At 38.3% G+C, this 24003-nt stretch overlaps 1 protein-coding gene across 4 annotated transcripts in view; it reads left to right on the forward strand.

Annotated features, from left to right (window-relative positions):
• The window catches only part of ZEB2 (zinc finger E-box binding homeobox 2), a 139873-nt gene that overhangs the window by 84191 nt on the left and 31679 nt on the right, over positions 1 to 24003 (forward strand). For all 4 annotated transcript variants that reach the window (XM_055146874.1, XM_055146893.1, XM_055146888.1 and 1 more), the window contains exons 3-4: positions 6592 to 6849; positions 11598 to 11669. In XM_055146874.1, the coding sequence (XP_055002849.1) occupies positions 6592 to 6849; positions 11598 to 11669 (330 nt within the window). The remainder of the gene's footprint in view (positions 1 to 6591; positions 6850 to 11597; positions 11670 to 24003) is intronic.

Consider the following 24003-nt stretch of genomic DNA (forward strand, 5'->3'; position numbering starts at 1 on the left):
TATATTAAGGGAAGAGATTTGGATAGGGAAATTACACAACTAAAGATGTTATTAGCTGCCTGTAAGAATTTATCCAGAGCCTGAGAGCCAATGTATGGAAATAAAGTCTGTTTTTATAACAATCAGGCTAAAACGGTCAAGTTCCTCTAGGTCCAGGGAAGCTAAGAGCTTTTCTAGAGGAAATGAAGGAACACCATTTCCCCAAGGAGCTCCTGTATTAGGAGGTTGAAGGAATCTCAAACCTTCCCCCCAGAACCCCCCCCCACACCCCAACAGAACCATAGCATGGCAGATATTCCTCTCTCATTTCACCTAATATGCATATTTTTTACATTGCTAATCTGAAGTGGAAACATTTTTATCCCTATACTCAAAACTGCTTTTGTTTTATCAGCTGACATTTTACAACTCATTAATTTATAATGCGGGTTTAATGCCTTTGAATGTTCCTGGGATAAAAAATCAAAGTGACCAAGCTAGTTTGTAAAAAGGCTAACTCTAGTGTGTTAGGAGTGGTTCTTTCCTAAGATATTTTGTACTGGAGAGCACAGTTCATGGGAGTAGTTTATACTGGCATGGTCCTATCTTCCTAATGGGAATTAATCTCGAACTCCCAAGTGTTAGATAAAGTTATTCCTATCTTTAAGGGGAAAATTTAGTCATATGCATTTAAGTGACGATCAGAGGTGGAAGAAAATCTCTCTTTGGATTTGTGTACCTTTCACTATTATTAAATGAAAAATTAAAACTTGAATTAAGTGCTGTTATCCTTATCCATCCAAGAGCGGAGCGTCAAGTTAAGTGGAACCAAGAGGAGCATTAATGATAAATCTTCCCTGGATTTCTGGAAAATGAGCCCAGTCCTGTGTCAGTAGCACAGTACCTGGAAGGCTGAAAGGCAAACCTTGCAGAGAGGAATGGGGGTGGTAGCTATGGTACAGGCAAAGGGTTTTAGGATATCCCAACACTTAACCACACATAAAGCTACTCTAAGAAAGTAACCAGGCCATTAATCAATGAGCTCAAAGAGAAATGATCCCGAAGCATCTAAGCATAAGAGAATTAGAAAACAAAATGATGCCTAAATCATTTTAAGAACTTCTTTTAAACTCTTAAGAGCATTTTATTTATTTTTTAAATTTGGGGGTTTTGCTTGTTTGTTTGGGGGTCACACCTGGTGATGCTCAAGGTTCTGGATACTCCTGGATCTGCACTCAGGGATCACTCTTGGCAGGGTGGGGGGTACTATGGAATGCCAGGATTGAATCTGGCTTGGCTAGATGCAAGGTAAGCACCGCACTCACTGTATATCTCTTTGGTCCCTCTAAGAGACAATTTTTTTCATGAGGATGCGTATCTGTGTCATGTGCTAGCTAGAAGATCAGACATGTTCACTCTTCATGGGCCTTATACTTGAGGAGCTTTTGCTAATCAACTTTTAAATAAAGGACCAAAAGCAAGATCATGACTGGCATGCATTCCATTCACCTATAGCCACCGCATGCCACAGCAGCTGCCAAGAGGCTGAATGGGGGTTCCATCTTTTTGATCTCAGGGTTGTAATGGTGAGAGTACCTTTCATTTTTCATGCCAGTGTCTTATGCTTCACACAGTGCTATCGCACAAAGTTTTTCTGGTTTCTTGTGGCAGCCACCGAGATCAGGAATCCATGGTCATTGTTTTCACCCATTGGTACGAAGCTTTCTTAGATGAGAGGCCAAGGCCACACGTGTGGGGACTGGGGCAAGAAGACTTGTCTTCAAGCTCCTAATTCTGGGAACTGCCTCTTAATTTTTATTGTTTTCAAACTGTTGCAGCAAACAGGGGTGTATTGTTAGATTCTGGTAATTGATCAAATTGGTAGGCTTCTATAACTCAAATTAAGGGTATCCCTGGAAGTAACAATCATCCAAACAATTTAAAATTAAGCAACAATCTCCATTTTGTGGCATGAAAATCACAAAATGTCCCAGGAATTTCTATTTATTTACTCTGATCATGTGGAGCATAAATTTAGATTGCATTCCTCACTAGGGGTTTGTATTATTATGTGTATTCTTGTCCTGAAAATATGCTTTATAGTTTTGTCACCAACTGACCGTGGGGCCTTAGATAAGTCATTTGAGCTGATAGTGCCTATATTACTTTCGTTGTCATATTGTCAAGGGTTTTTCTTTGAGCCCTTCTAACGCTACCGTTTGATGATCCTATAGTCTAAAGAAGAGTAAGCTTCCTGAGGTGAGAATAACACATCTGTGTGTTCTTTGGACTTACCACAGAGCAGGTATATAATAAATATTTGATGATAATGTTGAAAGATTTATAGGTACATTCAGCTGAGTAAAGTTATAAGAAATCTTTATTGACCTCCTTATTAACGGTAACTATGTGTAATTTACATTTGTAGTTTTCCTGTACATCAACAAAACTTCTGGTGAAGAAGTAAAGTATCACCTTTAACATCAGTTCTTTTGCATGTTAATACCTTAGTAACTGATCTCTCATTTGCACTGAAACTGACATAATAATGTAGCAAAAGCACCTAAGTATGAAAAGGGGTTAGTGAGGGAACATTGTATAGGGCATCTTCAAAACAACATTCCTGGTATTTCAAATGTCAAGCTCATTATCAGCAATATTTAAGTGCTCTGATAGGCTTATTTTTGAAAATGCTAAAAATTTCTAGTAGGTATGGACATTATAAAAATGTCACACTTTGCTACTATTCTGTTACTTGTCACCAGAACACAAAAATCTGGGGGGAGGGGTTACCATATCAAGAGACAATAAAGAAAACCCCTTATTTGTTTTGCATATGATTGCAAAATTAATTGATAGAGTGATAGCATTTAGAGTATTGTTTACTTAAAATGACGAATGGAGAGGATTTAATATAATGCTATCTGGTGAAGTGAAAATAATGCTTATTAGAGATAAACTATGAGGTCTTTTAAATATAGGTTTTTAGAAATGCATATTCAGACATATCTTTCCAAGCCCATTTGCTATAAAGCAAATTTAAGTATCAGCTTTAATACCCTTTGGTAACCCCATATTACACATACACTTTTAGAGAAATGAAACTTTAATATGATTCCACATAAAATAGTGAGCCATGCCAATTATTCATATGCACTTCATATGCAAATAGTTTTATCTTATCCATCAATTATCATGTAAACATGGTATCACATGGCAAATTTCCCTGTAATACAGTACAGTACCTGTATATAATTACGGATGCATTTTGCCAATGCAACTGTTACACAGAATTGTAATTAATTCCTCTGAAGATTACTGGGAGAGTTTTGGATACTGATGCTGTTTTTGGACATTTATTACTGCTCTTTAGTTGGCTTTTTGCTGTGCCTCAGAGACAGATGTAAAATTAGTGTCTATTTTGAGCCAGCAAACAGTACATCTTTCCTCTTGTTTATTGAATTGCAGAAAGGAATTCTTTGGGCTTCCACTTCTTTGTGGTTTTGAAGTAACTGTCTGTTTTTCTGCCAGCCGTGTAGCTCCAATACATGTATAAAATTTTGCTGATACTCAAACCAAAAGAGGTGGCTCATTTGACCTAACATAAAGGACTGAACAGAACTTTGCTGCATTGCATGTGCTTTAGAATGTTGAAGAAAAAATACATGTCATAAGTTCAAAAATAGACACTGGACTAATATATTCGGACCAATGACTCTCATTTGAAACCAGTATACATCAGTTACTCTACAAAATTGAATCTCTTCTTTGTGGAGACAAAGCCACATGATGAAAATCTCTTGTGCCAGTGGGGATGATGGTGGCCAAAGGATGAATATGGGGACATATTATTAGACTTCATGATATAAATAAGGCTAAACATGGTGTATTGGCCACTTGAGAGTACAAATATTTTGTGGTGAAAATTGCCCCAACACTTACAAGGCAAGTCCACGTGAGAGAAAATTTTAAAGGAAAACTCAGTGTTAAGATGGGTATGTTGGGGCAGGGAAAAGTGGGCAGCAGGTAGTCCAGGATCCATATTAGTGAACAAAATATTGATTTTTTAACCCATGAGAAAGAAGACAGTGAAATGATCATCTCTGAATTCAGATATAAAAACTAAGTCTCTTATAAATTTTTTTTTACCTGGACTTTTTTTTTTTTTGGAGGGAATTGGGCGTAAGTGAGCAATAGGGTAGCTTATGGGAATGGCTGTCCTAGTTAGCCCAGTTCTGGAGAAGATGGCGTACTGCTCCTGTAAGCGAACTTGACAGCAGTTATTTATTTAGTTTAAAAGTATTTACTACTATTGGTGAGCAAGAACCCTAAAGGTTGTGAAGTACTGTTGGCCTGTGAAGGTGATGGATGCCATACTCCTGACCCTATATGGTGAGACATGACTTCATTGCTTGTTTAGATTGTTCTGATATTTGGGACTCCTCGAGGGCTGTTCATAAATCATTTATCTCTTTTTTTTTCCACAAGAAAATATTTCAATTGTATTGCTGCAGGAATACTCACGTGACACATGGGATATTGTGGGCCATGCAGAAAAAGGACCTTAAAAGGCATGGTTTTTTTTTTTTTCCGGGATAAAGGCCTTTTAATGCCTGTCCAGCCTTAGATAATTTTATTCACTCCTTCTGGACCTTTCTTTATTCCTCCTGTGCCCAGAGATCAGTTTTTAGGAGGTGGGTTGAAAGCTTCCCAGGCCTTAGGCGCTTTTGTTATAGCCCCCACCCCTACTTCTCTCCCCCACCCCGCCACCCCCCCAACTCAGCACTCAGAAAATTTGTAAAGAATCTTCTGCTTGTTGCTAAGAAATGGTTAAATCTCCGTCACCAGGAAAAAAAAAAGCAGCACATTATTGATTGTACTAAGGTATATCTGGACCACACAGCTCGAGCAGAGATGTTAGAATATCTCTCTTTTTGTAGATCTGAGGGCATTACCCAGCCTGAACTTGCCTAAACCCTTGTGGTCACACCTCCTGAAAAGGTTTTGTTTCCCCCGTCAATTGGTATTCAAACCAGGTCAGCAGATTCTGTTTGCCCGGCTCCACTGCCGTTTTCATTTTAATTTGCACCTGTTGTGCAGTTGTTCCGAAGGCAAGTGCAGACCCGCGGATTATACAAAGATCATATTATGAACAGATATGCACGGTGTAATCTTTTTGTCCCCAGCCTCACATGACAAAAAAAATCTCTCTCTTTTTGTTCCTTTTTTACTCCCTGGGAACCTGTCAAAGCAAACAGATATGACTGACTAAAATTTGTAACTAGACATGTTTCCAGAATTCTCCAAAAGCATTCTCAACCTGACGCACAGTCCTTTTCATTTTTTTCCCCTCCTTTTCTGCCACTTTTGTATAATCCGATAGCTGGCAAGAGCCACTTGAGATAGCTCAGTTGATAACTTAGCGGAGGATTGCTTTATTAGGCGCAGAGAAATCAAAATGAACCTGAAAATTGTTTGCGCTTTTTTTTTCCATGGGCTTTTTTTTTTCCCCCTTTCTTTCTCTCTCCCTCTTGTTCCCATGATGTCATGGTTCTAACTTGTTTTTTTGTGTGTGTTTCTGGAGAGTTGGGTTAACAGTTCTTGGCAATCCTGTGTGTGCGTAACGGCTGGTGTGTTTCTCTAGCTGAGCTAATGCCCCGTGTTTATTACTCTAATCTTTCTTGTCTGGTGGTAAAGTGGACAATTTATGTACTAGCATGTAGGCCGAGAGCCTGTGAGGGCTGACTAATTCAGAAACAGCCACCTTCAATTGAGTTCACAGACCTTATTTACAGGCTGTCTATTTTAAGAAAAGCTACTGAGCATTGCTGGGTCTGAGGGCTGCACAAGCGGCCCGCCGGTTCTTGCGAGTTATTTTAACATTTGTGTTGGTCTTGCCTGTGTCACTTTGAAATCTTCTGTAATGATGGCACTGTGAAGACATCTCAATAGTAGTATTAATGGCCCAGAAGATATGGCTTTTCCTCATTTTCTGCTTAAAAGATTGGGATGTAAATGGCCTTAGCACATGACGGTTGACGTAGAAGCAGGACTGAACATTTCAGATTGAGCAGGTTTGTGCATGTGTTTGTGGGTCGGGGTAAATAGAGGGACACTTTGCATGTGCGTGTCTGCTATTTCTAGGAATACAGCCACTGAGAATATAGAATTGCCGTGTCACATTTAAGTACATTTTATAGTAAACACTTCGTGTCACTAAGCTAATAAAATTGTCAATGGCAGATCTAGTTTGGAAGGGTGTGTGTGTGTGTGTGTGTGTAATCAAAGTGCTTCTGTCTCTTTGCAGAGACACAATCTGGGCATATTTTTGAGTGGAGGTGCTTCTTCTGTTGCCTTTTCAATGTTTCTATCTTTTTAGTAAGAAGAAAAAGAAAAATAACAACTTCAAATCAAAAAAGAGCACCCAGCTCTAATTGAATATGAGTGAAAGATGCTAAAACATGAAAGATGTTAATTCTATTTTCTTGACATGGTTGAGTAATTAAGTTATGAAAATATTAATTATTTTCCATTTAATAACGAAACAATCAGGGGTGACTGATATTTCTCCAGTGAGTGTCTTAGAGTGCATGTCCTCTGCTTTCTCTGCAGTGGTGAACTATGACAATGTAGTGGACACAGGTTCTGAAACGGATGAGGACGACAAGCTTCAGATTGCTGAGGAGGACGGGATTGCCAACCCCCTGGACCAGGAGAGGAGTCCAGCCAGCGTGCCCAACCATAAGTCCTCGCCACACGTGAGCCAAACGCTGTTGCCAAGAGAGGAAGAGGAAGATGAGATAAGGGAGGGTGGAGTGGAACATCCCTGGCGCAGCAATGACATTCTGCAAGCCTCTGTAGATGGTCCAGGTAAGTGTCTAAAACCACTTGGCCCTTTCCTCTGCCCTCTCAAACAAATCTTTACGACTGAGTGGAATCTCTACAACCAAATAATTCAGATATTTTCTCCCCTAGCCCCTGCAGAATAGAGATGCCAAAGCCAGTGACAGATTATGAAGTGAGAGCAGTGCTATCACATTGCGACACTGACATCTTAGGACAGAATTTTGTGTAGGTTCGCACATGAACTCCATTTTAAGCACCCAATGGGAAGGATTTCCCCCACATCCACGACATGTGAATTATAGAACAAGATCAATAGCTACACTTTGCAGCTAGAAAATGGAAGCAAACAAAAAATCTCACAACTAACATACCTTTGGAAAGTTTTGTGTGAAAACTATGTAGGAACTTAAACTGTCAGTTTACTGTAGTTTCAGCCTCTGTCTGACACCTGATATTGTAATCCAACATCTCATTCCCTTTTGTTACCTGTGAAAGTGATTTCACACGTTTACCTGGTCAGGTAGTTTTCTTATTATTTAGCAGCTAACTACTTGCTAATGATTCCTCCTGTTTGCTGGGAATCTCTGGGGAAGTCAAAATGGTCCAAGGCCAAATATTTTTAAAAAGAAGGTAAATCATCTTGAAATCATCAGAGCCTCTGCAAATGGGAATGTCCTAGTCTTCATTTCATTTAGGGTAGAATATCAGTAAGGCCTGAAATGATTAACTAAATATGAGAAAATTCATCGTATCTCCATAAACTCCCTCTGTTCATCTCTCCTCGGCAAGATGACCTGTAACATTTTTTCAAATGACCCTGCAAACAGAAACCTTTGGTTCTCCATATCTTCACTCCTAGGACCCAGGGAAAGCGCTCGTGCTTTACCCCACCTTGTTTTGGCTCGTATACTATAAATAACAATCGCATTCTTATAAACAGGCGAAGTGGGTTGAAGGGGAAGTAAGCAGGCACAAGTGTCTACCTGTGTGCTCTCCTGATTTTGCAGACCAGAAAAGCCTTGAGTATGGGCTTGGTATACTAGAAGGATGGTCATAAAAGCACTTCCACTACTAAAGAAAATGAAATGTGAAAAAAAAAGGGGGGGGAGACTGATGGCAGTTTGAGTGTAGTGTATTTGTTTTTCGTTTTCCTAATAGACTCTGCCAAGTTTTGTACTCTTTCTGTTTCCAATTTTGCTTTCGGTGAAGGTTTCTCGAATCTCAGCAATCCCACACATAAACATTTATCGTTATATCCATTAAGACTTAAGGTTTTAGATTTTCAACTATGAGGGAGAACTCAGCCAAAGATGCTTGAAAGATAAATACGTTTAATTAGGGGCAGAGGATGATCATTAAAGGAAGTCTGACTGCTGCAGAAGTCATTAACAATCTTAAATGAAATTTTTATTTTTATGATAGCCATTTACATGTATAATAAGAGCCAATGATTCTTGGGAGCAGTGTGACAGAAACAGAGTGTGGCGAGAACTCATGTAAGACATACTATTTAAATGAGCTGGTGTTAGCTATTCATATTTGTTAATGAACTAGATATGCAGGGCTATAAGAATGAATGTTCTGATGCTTTAAATTTTAATATCTAGAAATCAAGGGTAAGGACCAATTACTAGAATTTCCACTCTTCAAGGAATAATTAATAATGATATAACAAATGTACTGCTCCAAACTTCTTTAAGAAAAGTTTAATTCTAAAATATTAAGATCAATAATTGAAAAACAGCCGAAATAGCAACGCCTGGCTACAGTGGATTGTGATCAAGGCAGCTTTTTGTACTAGTCATGGGTCGTAATTCTAAATGTCTTAATATACAATAATCCATACGAATGTATTACAGACCCTGCTAGCACCTGTAGTTAATGGTGCTTGTGGTAGCAGGGAACAGGCTCTTACCTTACCTTTATGGTAAACAAGCTAACATTCTAGAGGCACAATAATTAAATAAAATGTAAATCCCTAATCTCATGTGGCTATTTGGACCAAGAAAGTTACCCGGCTATTACCTGTCTAGTTCTAATGATTAGTAATGATTTATTGTTCTTTTTTTTCAATTGTTTCGAAAGTGCTCTGATGTGGTGCCTTGATGTCTAATGAAAAGAAATTGGTCTTAAAACGCTACTCATTGTTTATCCTGACTCGCAGATAACACATTTTTCTTCTGATAAAATATTTTTCTTATTTATTGTTCAAAACATACAATATAGACAATAATTCTAATTCTGGTACTGTTTTATTTAGTAGTGTTTTATCCCTGGTGCCTGGCTGTCTGCAGTCATACCTCAGCACATAGCTCTGCTCTGAGATAAGGCCCCCTCCTCTGCTCCTGCTCCCCTGCTTTCTGTAGTTTGTCTGCAGGATGCAGGTTTTGAGCTGAAGAGCGCAGTGGAGTTCTTACTGTGCCTTTCCGGTTCCAGCACAATCAAAGTTTTGTGTTTGGAATTGTCCTTGACATTCTTTCGTCCCACAATGGGGTGGACACAGTGTGCTGGAAACCATGACATCATTATCATTGACACAGACTTAAATAAATCACCTGTGTCTTGGCCTCTTTCTGCTTATTCAAGGATTCTTCATCTTAAGGAAGAAAGTGCTCTTTATTTTTACAAACCTTCATCCCAAGGGTGACTGGAAAACGCAAACTTTTACAAGTGTTTTAAAAATAAATATACCGTGTGGTTTTAGACCCAGTGTGCTGAGTCAGAGGTGTCTTGGAAAATGTTTAAGGGTTAGGCATGAAACAGAAAGACAGCCAGATTGCCACCAGTTCTGAGGAGTCCTTCCAGAACCCTGTCTTTTTTAGGTCCTTCTGAACAAGGACTCACGTGAAACAGTGGAATAGGAATACAGGCAGCATTTCAAATGCATACTGAAAACGCTTAGTGTTTCATTTTGATCAATTGAGCTTGATGTTCAAAAAAAAAAAGTTGTTGCTCAGAAAATTGAAGCAAAATGCCGGCTAGGTGAAAGGGATACAAATTTAGCTGTCAGATAGGGTCTTTCTATAGAATGAAATGCACACGAAGTGCCAACAATGTATCTAATAAATTTGGGAAGCAACTGTGTAACTTCTCTTTGCTTTTTCATAAGAAAATGGCAATGAGGAAGGAAGTGCAGCAGAAATTTTGAACATTACCGCTATTATGCAAAAAAAAAAAGTGCTGCTGTTTTCCCCTCACTGAGTTGATCTCTCAGATGGAAAACTTATGATTCTTCTGACTCTTGGCTACCAGAAATCACATGAGATAAGTGAGGAGGAAAGACACAAAAGCTATATTTATATCTAGAACTGAACTTCTCAGAAATACCTTAATTTAATTCTTTGCAGAGACTGGTAAAAATATCAGATGAGGGAGCCTTTCAACCGATCAATTATTACAATGGACAACACAATATTGCTTATATATTGAACTTCTGAATGTTTTATGCAAAATGTCTCATTGAAAATATTTCTGAAAAAAGAAAGAAGTCTAGGGCCAAGAATGCATTTAAAGTGATTGTGCAATTTAAACAATACCATTCAAACTATCTGTTATACGCAGTGACATTAAATTAGCATCTATTTCGGTCTGTGTATTTTACCTAAAGACACCCACAATTTCTCAGCTCTGTTGCCATTAATATACACACTGCAGTACTCTACTGATAAAATATTTTAATTTTACTGTGACTTTTGCTAGAACTTAGTCCATCAAATAAATTATAAAGAAGTGGAGAAGGATAAATTTGTGAGCTTACAGAGTCCTAGTTACAAAGTTGTTCTTGGTTTATGTAGAAGGATTATCACAGGAGATATTGACCCACAATCATGTATGGTTATCATTAGTATTGCTATTGTAAAAATATAATTTTTAAAAGTTTCTGTTAAATTTACTTCACTGGAGGTGGGGGTTACTTTTTAATTGCCAGCATCTGTCCCGTACATACACTATAATTTGGTAGACAGAAAATTCAAATTTTTTAAAATGCTCCCAATTTCAAAACCTTACAAATTTACTAAATAACCCTAACAACCTGTGGACCTCCCCTCTCAAATTTCCATAATTTCATCTTCATTAAGCATTGAGGTGGTGTTCTGTCTAAACATTTTTCCTCAGGAAATGACAATGATTATTTACTGGGGCATAAATGACACATAAGAGATATTTATGGGAGAGTAGGGAGAGTAGAGAAAGGAATAAGGAAGATTATTTAGAACTTTACACAAAACAGGTATTTTCAGTATCTCTGAGATGCTTGTTTTTAAAGTTGTGATATGGAGAATTACATTAAAAATATATTCGCATATAGATTGGCACCATCTACTAGCCAACGGTGTGTGGGGCGGGGAAAGAAACATAAAAATAAAATAAGAATTTCTGCCTGTCTCTCATCACCCAGAGTTTCCAGGAGCAAAGCAACCAGCGTGCCTCTTCATAAGTACAAATACTTAGTTGCTTTTGACTCTTATTGAAAAAATAATATCTTTCCCCTGTTTGTCACTAGAACTGCCACCAGAAGAAAAGCCCTTCGTTTGCCCCAAATAAGCACTTCTGTTTTTCACAGCTTGCAGTAATGCTTAAAGTAAATAAGTTCTTGTGCAGCTAGCACTATTGGATTCATTCAATTGCCCGAACAGAGCTATTGTTTAGAGGTTTACAACAAGCCTTTTCTGTTTCCGTTGAAAGAATCTCCCTTGTTTCTGCGGTTGGCATGCTTACTATAGTAAGCCTTCTTACAATTTTCAAATGCTAACGATAATTTCTCCCCACAGAAGAAATGAAGGAAGATTATGACACTATGGGGCCAGAAGCCACTATCCAGACCGCAGTTAACAATGGTACAGGTAAGTCATGTTCCATGCGCCTGCATGCTCTCTGCCCTGTGCACTGAGTAAGTCCGAGAAGGAAACACTGACCCATCAGTTTCTATTCTCTAAGACTTAAGAATTAAGTCACTTTCACAAGTCTCTGGTTTGGTTACAAATTTGAATTCTCTGATTATTTTTCTTTCTCTGCATTTTATTCAGCAAATATGTCTATTTATTCTTAAACCCCTAATTTGGCTATGCAAGTTGAGAAAATGGAATTGTATAAATAAACCCATTCAATCATGAATTGGGTAAATTTCTCCTCGTAATTTTTATTTTAAGAGTGCATAAATAATTTAAAAATTAAACTATAATATGCTTCTATTAGCTCCTACTTGATATCAATCATTGGGAATTCAAATAACATGGTATAATTTAGATAATAAAATGTATTTTTCAGAAAGACAAGTCATATTTCCATGAATATTCTGCACAGAAATCAAACAACTAAGTTTCTTTTAATTCTTTATTCCTAACTCTCTGTAGCCTTCCTTCAGCCCCTGAATTAATGCTTTCCTCAAGTTTTGCCAAGCATGAACAGTTTTGCTTTTTATTAAAGGTAAAAAAAATTGTAGCAGAAAGATAGGTAGGCGGTATTCTGTTTTACTGAGTTACTGCAGAGTAGAATGGAGAAAGAGAATATTGTTTCAGTACAATTGTGATATTCCAACACTTGAACACCCCGGCCTTTTATCCCCAAATCTGAAGTTGTTGTCACATTTTCACATTGCAAGTTAAATTCTTATCAGCTCACTATGTTTCTCTTTATCCTGGATAGGACTAATTATTTTTGGTGTTCCAAACAATCTTCCATACTTCCACTACAAGTATTAGCTAGTATCCAGTATACAATTGACTTCCAAAACACAATCCCCCAAGTCATGTAGCTCTTTCCACTCCATCCACCAATGAAAAAAGTTGCAATTTTATGAAGTTTTAGAAATGTAAATAATTAAGACGATACTCATATCTCTTATGTTGCTACACATCATAATACCATATTCATGCTGTGTTTCTATTTAGAATGCACTTATTAATAACTTACAAGGCACTAATTCACTTTCCTGGATATAAAGAAAATAATGAAAAACTAATGTCATGCTTCTTTCATTTGATACCAGCTAGAGGTACAGAAAAATAAGTGAGTTGTATAAAATTATGAAAAGAGTATAGAATTAGAAGCCAATAATTCTGATTTTTAGTTCTGGCAAGACAGTTTTCTGATGTGGAACTTAGTTTTCACACCTGAAGACTAAACCTGCCAAGGTAAGGTAGGCCCCTACTAAGAATAGTTCTACTTGAAGGCTGAAGAGATAGATCAGAGAGCTGAGCTCATGCTGTGCGTGTGAGGGATTGGTTCACATGGTGTGAACATGGCACCACCAGGTATAGCTCAACTCCACCCCCAAAACAATATTTCTGGTATGCATATTCTGTGGCGCCAGGTTACCATCACCATGTAAAACTGAAACAAGACAAATAACTTCAATAAAAGCATTACAATAAAGAGAAGGATTAGACACTTGCTAGAATGTCCCAACTCGTGGGATCAAAATTGGCTCCATGTTTCTCTCAAAGATATGTGTTACATTTCAAGTTGAAGCATACAAAAATCATAATGTTACTTAACTTCATTGGCACTTAAGGTGTCACAATAGTAGATTCATGTCACAAAGTGATCATTCACCAGGTATTTTATCTAACTAAAGACTGGTTAATGACAGATTTGTCCAGAGATTTTTTAAATGAAGTTTCAGTGTTCTTACACTCAGCCCTGAGATTTTAGCAGTCTCTCCTTACTCTCCTTACTCATCTTTCCCAATGATTGGAGGCTTTTTCAGGGTCAGGAGAATGAGACCTATTGTTACTGTTTTTGGCATATTGAATACGCCAGGGGTAGCTTGCCAGGCTCTGCCTTGCAGGCGTGATACTCTCAGTAGCTTGGTGGGCTCTTTGAGAGGTATGTATATATATATCTGTTACTGTATCTGTATTTTACTAGACCATAACTATTCCAAATGCAGAAGCACAGGCCCTTGTGGTGACAATTCAAAAGAGTTTCCAGAAGAAGGTGAAATTTAAACAAGTTTATTGTCAGTAGTCATGAAGTATTGAGGAAGAACTTTCTAGCAGAAGAGGATTATGAGCTAAGGGGAAAAACTTAGTCCATTCAGAGGAGAGCAAACAAAGGGATTTGGTAAAATCAGAGGGTTTCAGGGCACAATTCATGAGAAATTTGAAGCAAAATATTTAAGTTTAAGTCAGCTATGGAGAATAGAAAACATCAAATGAGTTTTCTCATTTGAAAAACATGGGATCATAAAATATCAAAATCATGCTACACTGATTTCTGTGGGAGAAAAAACAGACATTGAGGTCAACTGAAAGTCATTGCAGTTATTCAGGTGTAAAGCAATAAAATGCTTATTCCTAGGTTGTGACCATGGTGAAATTAGCAATGTGGTTTTTTAAGAACCAATTGATTCTCTGGGTGGTCAGTCAAACAATAGACAGCTTCAAGATGATGCAACCGAATGTTAAGAATATAGGAACGTTGCATTTCTAAAGGTAAACAGAGGCAGAATTCCATTTGAGGTGAGCAGGATGGAACTATACCTGGCTGTGATTGGGGCTTACTCCTGCCCTGTTCGGTTCACTCCTAGTGCAGTTCAGGGGACCATATCAGATGATATGGACTGAACTTGGATTGCCTGTGTGCGAGGCAAGCTCCTTAGCCCAGGTACTCTCTCTCCACCCCCAGGATCCTGGGTTTTAAGAAGAAAACCTTGTACTGGTCCTTTGACAAATGTATTTTTATGTCAAACTTGGGGAAAAAAATCTGTGAAATTGTATTGGAAATGAGGAAATGAAACCTAGGAAATCAGAACTGGAGGAAGAGTTCTGTGAGTCATGCAAATATATTCATATGTATCTTAACATCATGGGACTCTGAAGCATACAATTGAGGGTGTTTTCTTGAAGCAAGTAGAAAACTGAGGTCAAGATTCCTAATGGGGATGGAGAAAAATCAAGTTCTTTGAAAGAAGTGTGACTGTAAGAGAGAGAAAAGACAATGACCAGAGGTTCAGAAAGGGAAAAAAAATCAAGCCAAAACATTTAAGAAAGTGTAGCTGAAAGAATGTTGAGCAAACTTATTGGGCTCAGTGACTTAGGAATTCACTACTGATCCTCAAATTTGAACTTGGTCCATTTATATATAGAGTAAGTAGTTCTCTTTCCCCAGACATTATTTTACTACTTCTTATTTGTAGCATCTTTTTGAATGCTAAATACCGGTGAGATTAAAATAGTACATATTTTCCCACTTGAGGATTTTTTTCATGGGTCAGCCCTTCCTCTCTACTCAAATTCTCATAATCCAGATTAAGGTATTGACTGGCCTTCTTCTCTGCCCATTCATCCCTAGAGTGTTATGGTTTTCCAATGAATTATTATAAGTAAATCAAATTTGGGGGAGGAATAGATGCTGTGGGGTATGGTTCATTCATGGGTTGTTTTTTCCAAACTAGATTTCAAACTCTGAGATAATAAATTCTTATTATGCTCCCCAAAATTACCTATGCACTTGCCTTAAAATCAATAGGAACTCAGTGTGGATTTTAAATTAATGAATATAGAATTTTTTTTTTTGGTTTTTGGGTCACACCCGGCGATGCACAGGGGTTACTCCTGGCTCTTCACTCAGGAATTACCCCTGGCTGTGCGCAGGGGACCATATGGGATGCTGGGATTCGAACCCGGGTCGGCCGCGTGCAAGGCAAACGCCCTACCCGCTGTGCTATGGCTCCAGCCCCTGAATATAGAATTTTTGATCAACACAACATTTGAACAATCAAAATAGAACTTACACAATAAAATAGATTTTTAAACAAGCAAATATTCAGATTTAAAAAGGTTGTTATTTGTTGGTAATTGAAATAAGTTACAAAGGGAAGAGAAGGAAGATGTTTCTGGAGCCTAGAATATCGCTCAAATAGCCAGAGTTACATGCTTGCATATGGAAGCCCCAGGTTCAGCTTCCAGCACCATATGGTCCCTCCCTCCCCCGCCCAACCCTAGTACCACCACATGCAAGTACCAGGCAGACCCTGAGCACCACCCGGCCCAAATACCTAAAGAAAAGGAAATGTTTCACATTTTTCTGCATATCCGATAAATTTTATTCCTTTTCATTTATGAAGATACCTCTGAATTCCCCCCTTCAATTCTACAAAACTACTACTAATGCAATTCTGACAACATCATAAAAATAGAGTATTTACCATTTACAATCCTTGGTTCTTCCTCATGATTCCTCCTCAACCTAGATTTTTTTTTTGTTGTAAATGTTTTGAGGCCACACCTTGAGGTGTCTGTAGGTTGCTTCTGGTGGTGCTTGGGGCACCATACAGTAATATGGATCAAACCTGGACCTCCACATATAGATCATGCAATTCCACTCTGAGAAGCTGTCTCTGGGGCCCCATAGACACTTGTTCCTAAAATCTCAACTGCATCTTAGACATTCACTTCTTTTTTTTTTTTCTTTTTGGGTCACACCTGGCGATGCACAGGGGTAACTCCTGACTTTGCACTCAGGAATTACTCCTGGTGGTGCACAGGGACCATATGGGATGCTGGGAATAGAACCCGGGTCGGCCACTTGCAAGGCAAATGCCCTACCTGCTGTGCTATCTCTCCAGCCCCCCTTAGACATTCTTAAAGGCTATTTCCTCCAGGAAGCCACCTTAGTGTCTCCCACTCAGGATTGACCACTCATTCCTGAGAGGATCTTCTTATAATTACTACTTCATTATCTCATCTTAAACCTGGACACGTACTGGTATGTCTCTTCACTAGATTGTAAACCGTTTGAGGCAGGAATTGTGTGGGGCTTTGATCACTCCTCTACCACAAATCCTGAATGGATTTAAGTCAGAAAGGGCTTAAATGTGACCCATAATCTGAAGTAACAAAAGTGATTATTGATATCTCCTATTGTTCCAATCTCCCAAATGAAAAAAAAAAAAGTTTAAATTTCAGTGGTCAGTAGTTTACCTATCTTCCTTTATTTGATTTATTGGCATCCTGATTATAACTCTTCTCATTTTCTAAATATCCTTCGTAGAATCCGTAATTATCCATTGATACCTACTGGACAAAATCCACATTTTCCCATCCACTAGTAAACAGAATCCATTCCATAAAAGCAAGTCAGATCAAATCCCTTGGTAACAACAAAAAGAAATTCCATTTCTATCAGCCTCCAAATCTTTGTGCATGTTATTCTTTGAGATCCTCTTCGCACGCCTTTTCTTGATGCAGCCAGACTCTACCCACCCTTCCTTTTTTTAGGGCTGGCTCACATCCCTTTCTGTGGTCATCTTTGAACACCTCAAACCACATCAATCCACTCCTTCTCTGAATCCCACAGCCCTCAGGTGTACCACACCAATATCAGCTCGTTCCTCTTTATATTGTTTGCCCCTGTTACACGAAGTTAATTTCATAAAGAAAACATATTTCTTCGGCTTCAAAATGGGGAAATTTTATAATGCCAGTGACACCACAGGAGTGTTGAGATAAATAAATATGTATATCTTGGTCTTCACATGGGCCCTGAAATATTTCCTTTAAGAAAATGATATTCCTTGTTTGCCCTTAAGCCTCAATACAGGGACCCAGAGTTATAGCATGCAACCGATCCCAGTTAAATCCCCAGCACCATATGAAGTAACTGAGCACTCTAGGGAGTAACCCCAAGCACAGAGCTGGGAGTAGCTGCAAAATGCTGCCAAATGTGACCCTCCCCGCTCCCTACACCACTGAACTAGTGCCCAGAGCATCAGTGAAAACAAAATACATGAATTGAACACATTATGAGTAGTAAAGTGAATGCATGGATGGGTGAATATTTAATGTGGGCCCTCAGAAAGAGAGATGTAATAGTGCAAAATATTCTCTGTGGAAGGGAATATTCCAGCAGCTTCAGAGACTGAGAGCAGGAACTAAATGGCTGAAATCAAATTGTTACTAAAAAAAAAAAAAAAAAAAGAGCAGCCTTAGAGTTACCGCTACTTTTTCACAACAAAGTTAGATTAGCAACATAACAAAATTGATTCATAACAACCTAAAGCACTGCAAATCCTGATTTATGTTAATAGCTTTCTCCATTGCACTTAGTGTTACTACATTGGATTTAATGTTTTAAAAATGAAAGAAAACTGTATGTGTTAACACATAAGACAGAAAAAGCACTATTTTACAAAGAAACTCACGTCTTCCGAATCTTAATCAGATTCAGACTCAGGATGAAGTTATTATATTGGATTTTTAAAGTATAAAAAATTATTTCCTTAAGTTAGATAAATGAAAAGGCTGAGATGCATTATAAACTTGAGTTTGTCTACATGCTAATAGTAATTAGGATGTATCTTAGGTGCTTAGTGATCATCAGCATTAATGCAGTTTCACGTGTATTACAAGATCCAAACAGGCCCCTGATGTTTTCCTCTTTGAATGTGTGAATGTTACATTTACTCAGACAATCTAGTATTCTAGTTTTAAGGGGCCATTAGTAACCACCTGCATCTTTACTGTGTTTCCTGGAAAAAGAAAAGCACCTTATATCTAGAAACCAGGCACGGCCTATTTAGATCTAAGTTCCTAATTTTGCATAATACAAGAAAATGATTGTTCAAGAGCTAACTACATTTATTCAACTATAGTCATTAAACATGTCTTGAGTACTTTAAGTATAATATAAAAATGTTTTTACGTATGAAAGGTAACTGTTGTTTTACGATATCCTGATCTACTTAAAGATACTGCACTCAAATTTTGTTCCTACAAATGACTACATCCATGAACTGCAGTATCAAATAAACCTTCATTCCTATATCAGTAAAATGAAAATTAGTTTTTTCCCTGTACAAAGTATCATTGAGGGCTTAAATGGCATATAATTTTTAAAAATATCAAGCAAAATTACTAGCATATAGAAGACACTTAGCCAGCTTAGGTGGTCTTTTGGTTATTGCTAGTTTGTTTGCATGTACAAGTAAACTCTAAACATATATATTTTATTCACAAAGAAATGAATATATATTGTGAACTTCTTTGCTCCTTTTAGACTGGCTCCTTATTAACTTCTCCAAGAAACAGAAATACAAGGGCAGTAGAGGCAGTACCGCAGGTGAGGCACTGACTTTGCACACAGCCTCCCGGGATTCAGTCTCTGGCATAGCATGTGGACATTTGAGCACTACCAGGAGTGATCCCTGAGCATACAGCCAGGAATAAGCCCTGAGCACAGCAGGGTATGACCCCAAAGAAACACATATGAAGCAAACAAACAGATATACCAATGAATCTGATACACATCCGACAGATTTGTGATGGAAAGACAGACTGACCACTTCAAAGGACATTTGTGATTAAATTTTTTTGAATGTGGTTTTGGGGGCCATAGTGCAGCAGGAGCAATTCTCTATACTCAAGAAACCATGTGGTGCTGGGGATTAGATACAGACCTTTCACATGCAAAGTATGCACTCATCACATTGAACTACCTCTCTGGCCTGTAGTTAATTATTTTACCATCTTGAAAAAGTATTCAAACACAGTGAAAAAAAAAATGAACATGTCCTTGCACTTTCTATCTGACTCTCTGAGCCCAGATGGAATGGGTGACAATCAGAGGAAAACAAGGAGTATACGTAAATCAGAAAACTTGTAAGCAGTAAGAATGTTTTCTGTTACAAAAAAAATCTAAAATTTGAGTTACAAAACAAAAATGGTGCCAGAGAAATAATTTATATACTTTGCGTGGGGGAGGTCCAAAGTTGATTGACAGATGGTCCCCAAAAGTATTACTGAGAGTGACCTAAAAGTAAAGGAGGAAGAAGAGATGGGGAGAGGGAGAGAAGGAAAAAAGGAAAAGGGAAGAGAGAGGAAGGGAGAGAGGGAGGGAAGAAGGAAGGAAGGAAGGAAGGAAGGAAGGAAGGAAGGAAGGAAGGAAGGAAGGAAGGAAGGAAGGAAGGAAGGAAGGAAGGAAGGAAGGAAGGAAAGGGGGAGGGAGGGAGGGAGGGAGAGGGAGGGAGAGAGGAAATAGCTACATTCACTTAGTTCAGAGTAATTATTGCAATATTTGAATTGATACTTGTGAAAGAAATGAAGGATATAGAAGACAAAGTTTCTGTACTTAAGGAATGCAAAATCGTATGGTGCCAATATAAAAAAATCATAATTTCAGTAGACAAAATTTGTGAACAAAAATTATAGTTCTTTAGCTATTTAGATCAATATTCATTTAGTGATAACCTACTAGTGCTAGGCATTTTGTTAAGCATCATGAAAGATACAATGAGAAAGGAATAATCACTGTCATTAAGAGTTTAAATCTATTGTGTGAAAAAAACTCTGATGAATAAAAATGTGTGTAAAATGTTTAGCACAATATTTGAACTTACAAATGTTCTACTCTTGCTAAGTATTATTATTATTAATGATTGTAATGGCATGGATTAAGATGGTTTACTTACAAGCTCCTACTATAGAGGCTTAAGTGAAAATTAATATTGAAACTACAGTGAGACTACAATGGGTAGAGTGCTGGTTCCCAAGCCCACCAGGAGTGATTCTTGAGCACAGAGCCAGGGTGAAATTCTGAGCACAGCCAGATTATGGCCAAAAACAAAAGCAAAAAATTAAAGTATTTAATATCATAAAAAGATTCTGAAAGAGTGAAAGATCAGATATGAAAGATAAAAAATAGATGCAATAAGGAGATAGCAAATTTCAGGAAAGATTTAATTCAGAATAAGGTTTTGTTGAATATGCTCCTGGGAAGGAAGGAAGGAAGGAAGGAAGGAAGGAAGGAAGGAAGGAAGGAAGGAAGGAAGGAAGGAAGGAAGGAAGGAAGGAAGGAAGGAAGGAAGGAAGGAAGGAAGGGGAAGGAGGGAATGGGAAGAGGGAAAGTATTGGCTGAAAATATAATAGCAGACTGGGGCTGGAGCGACAGTACAGCAGGTAGGGCAATTTCCTTGCATGCGGCCAACCTGGGTTTGATTCCCAGCATCTCATATCGTCCTCTAGCACCGCCAAGAGTAATTCCTGAGTGCAGAACCAGGAGTAAACGCTGTGCATTGCCGGGTGTGACCCAAAAAGCAATATATGTATATATATATATATATATATATATATATATATATAATAGCAGATTGGTTGAAAGATGAAGTGAGTTATCTGAAGAGCTATGAGGGAATAACTTTCAATGATAGTGGACTGTGGGTAAAGGTATATAGTTTTTGAGCAGCAGCATAAGAAGAAGAATGTTGCTAGGAAGATTTACATTGAATTCCAAGTAGCTCAAGGAATTTGCATCATGTGAGTTGCCCCGTGGATAGGGAAAAAGCTCATCAGTTGACTGTAAGGGAAGAGGAGTAGGGATAGAATCTTGCAGAGTAGAAAGTTAAAATAATTTCTGTGGACAGTGTATGGAATTTCAAAAACATTTTAGAGAATATCTCATTTGATACAAGATTGAAACTATGGGGTTGGAGCAATAGCACAGCCGATAGGGCATTTGCCTTGCATGTATCCGACCCTGGTTCAATCCCCAGCGTTCCATATGGTCCCCCGAGCACCACCAGAAGTAATTCCTGAGTGCATGACGCAAAAAGGAGAAAAAGGATTGAAACATTTATGTAATTACCTTTCTTTAGCACTGCCATCCCATTGTTCATTGATTTGCTCGAGCAGGCACCAGTAATGCCTCCATTGTGAGACTTGTTACTGTTTTTGTCATATCGAATATGCCACAGGGAGCTTGCCAGGCTCTGCCGCGTGGGCGGGATACTCTCGGTAGCTTGCCGGGTTCTCCAAGAGGGATGGAAGAATCAAACCCGGGTTGGCTGCATGCAAGACAAATGCCTTACCTGCTGTGCTATGGCTCCAGTCCGGGAAGCAGCAGTGACAACAGTGCTACAGTGCTACAGTGCTATCTTTCTTTAGGCATTTTGGATACTCAAGGAGCAGAGAAGTTTGGCCTGGTTTTACTCTTGCAAGGCAAAAATTCTACAAAACTAAGAAACAGCAATGGAAGTAATTTTTTTTAGCTCTAAAACTAACAGTGGCAAATGACATCAGAATGGGTGAACTGGGGGGTGGAGTGATAGTACAGTAGGTAGAGCATTTGCCTTGCATGTGGCCCACCTGGGCTTGATCTCCAGCATCCCACATGGTCCCCTGAGAATTACCAGGAGTAATTATTAATTGCAGAGCCAGGAGTATCCCCTGAGCATCACCAGGTGTGACCCAAAAAGTTAATAATATTAATAATATTAATATTAATGATAATAATAATGGGTGAACTGGACCCAGAGATTTTTCAAGGTCTGAGTATCTCTAAAGATGTGTTACAGATGAATGAGGAACTCAAGGATAATCAAAGGACCAAAGGTTGTAATCAGGAGTGAAAGTTCTAAGTTTCAGTTTGCTGAGATGGAATTGCCCCTGGTTTAACCCAATACCAAGCTGTGGACCATCAAGTGGTTGGCTGAGAGAAAGTCAAAGTGCTTTAAAGTCAGAATTCTGCATGAACTTTCTTTAGAGTGATGAAATTTTCCAGAATGTTAGGAATGGCACCTTGGGGTAAAACATAATGATGGGATAAGTTAGTGTCAACTGTGATTTGTGTTGTAAAATATTGATGATGGCAAATAATTGATGAGTCAGACCCCAAAAAATTCGTCATTGATTGAAGGCCATTTGAGGGCAGGGTTTTAGTCAGTTCTTCCCTCCAGGCCCTCTCATTAGATGCGTATGTATACATGCAGATATGTGTTGTTTGTGGAATTAAGAAGAAAATGTTTAAACAAAAAAGCCATGAGTGAATTCATAAAATAGAACACTGGTTTGAACAGTGGTGTGAATTAAGGAATACTATGACCCATCTTCCTTGCTCTGTGTTAAGACAAATAGAAGCAGAAATAGCTTTGCTGGGAAGGTCTGTGAGGGATGAGATATCATCGAGGGGATGACACAGTTTCATTTAATCTGAAGAAGTGGGAGGATATCATTAAGCATGTGGGGGATAAACAAGTAATATGTGAAATGGGAAAACAAAATGAACCGTGAATAAACTTTTTTTCTTGAGCTCAAGTCTTAGGTTAAGCTTCAGACATTATTATTATTTTTGGCTGTCTATAACTGTAATGGTTAGTAAAATTTCACCTTTACAAAGGGCTTCACAAAGTCATTCCATATTGAGTTTCTGTAGAAACATGATTCACCAAATTACTAGAATACAATCCCTAAAACAGTAAATGCAAATTTAAAACAAGCATCTGGAGTGAAGACATTTTACAATGTTTTTTCTTTGCTCCAGTAACCCAGATGTGGATCACAGGGTAAAAATAACAAGAGCATAGAATTCAGAAGACCAGCAATATATAAAGAAAAATAAGAAAAAGAGCCTAAATTTTAATGTTTTACTTACATAGAAGTAGGCATTTTATTAGATTTCCCTATCTTCATTTTTTTCTTTGTTTTTTGAGTCACACCCGGTGATGCACAGGGGTTACTCCTGACTCTGCACTCAGGAATTATCCGTGGTGGTACTCAGGGGACCATATGGGATGCTGGGACTAGAACCTGGATTGGCCACGTGCAAGGCAAACACCCTACCTGCTGTGCTGTTGCTCCAGCTCCAATTTTTAATATTGTAATATTGCTATTTAGAATCACTTATAATGTCCTGATCATCTTTTTAACATGCAAAATCTATTCAAATTGTATCAAGTTACTTGAAGGTGATGAAAAACGGAAAAGGTTTCTCTCTCCTCTCTTTCCCTCACATTGAATCATTATGCTACAAGGTGAAAGGTCAAGACACATGAATTCCACATCCAGCACTTCCAGACATTATTTGTGTAACTGTGTATGAATCATTAACCTCACTGTACCTTACTTGTATCATGTGTTAAATGAGGAAATTAGACTAGGGCGGTTGGACTCCATCCCACCCTACCCTTTCTTCTAAAGAGGTTTTACTGGGACACATGAGCAAATGAAAACAAAAAGTACAGGCTAAACAAGTTGACAGGTGAGTTAAAGTGCAGGGCTTCCATCTCACGACACCATACCCAGGCTTAGTATTTTGCATTTGCAACATGAACAGCTTCTCGGGGTCCTGGGCTTAGCAGGTTCTTGTTCTCAGTTTAACGCTCTGCTGTTACTAGTACGCACTGAACCCCCAAAGTTATGTAGCTGGTCTCGCTTGCTTATACCTCAGAAAACACATTTGGAT

Source organism: Sorex araneus, chromosome 1 (assembly GCF_027595985.1).
Source record: "Sorex araneus isolate mSorAra2 chromosome 1, mSorAra2.pri, whole genome shotgun sequence".
Taxonomy (NCBI): Eukaryota; Metazoa; Chordata; class Mammalia; order Eulipotyphla; family Soricidae; genus Sorex; species Sorex araneus.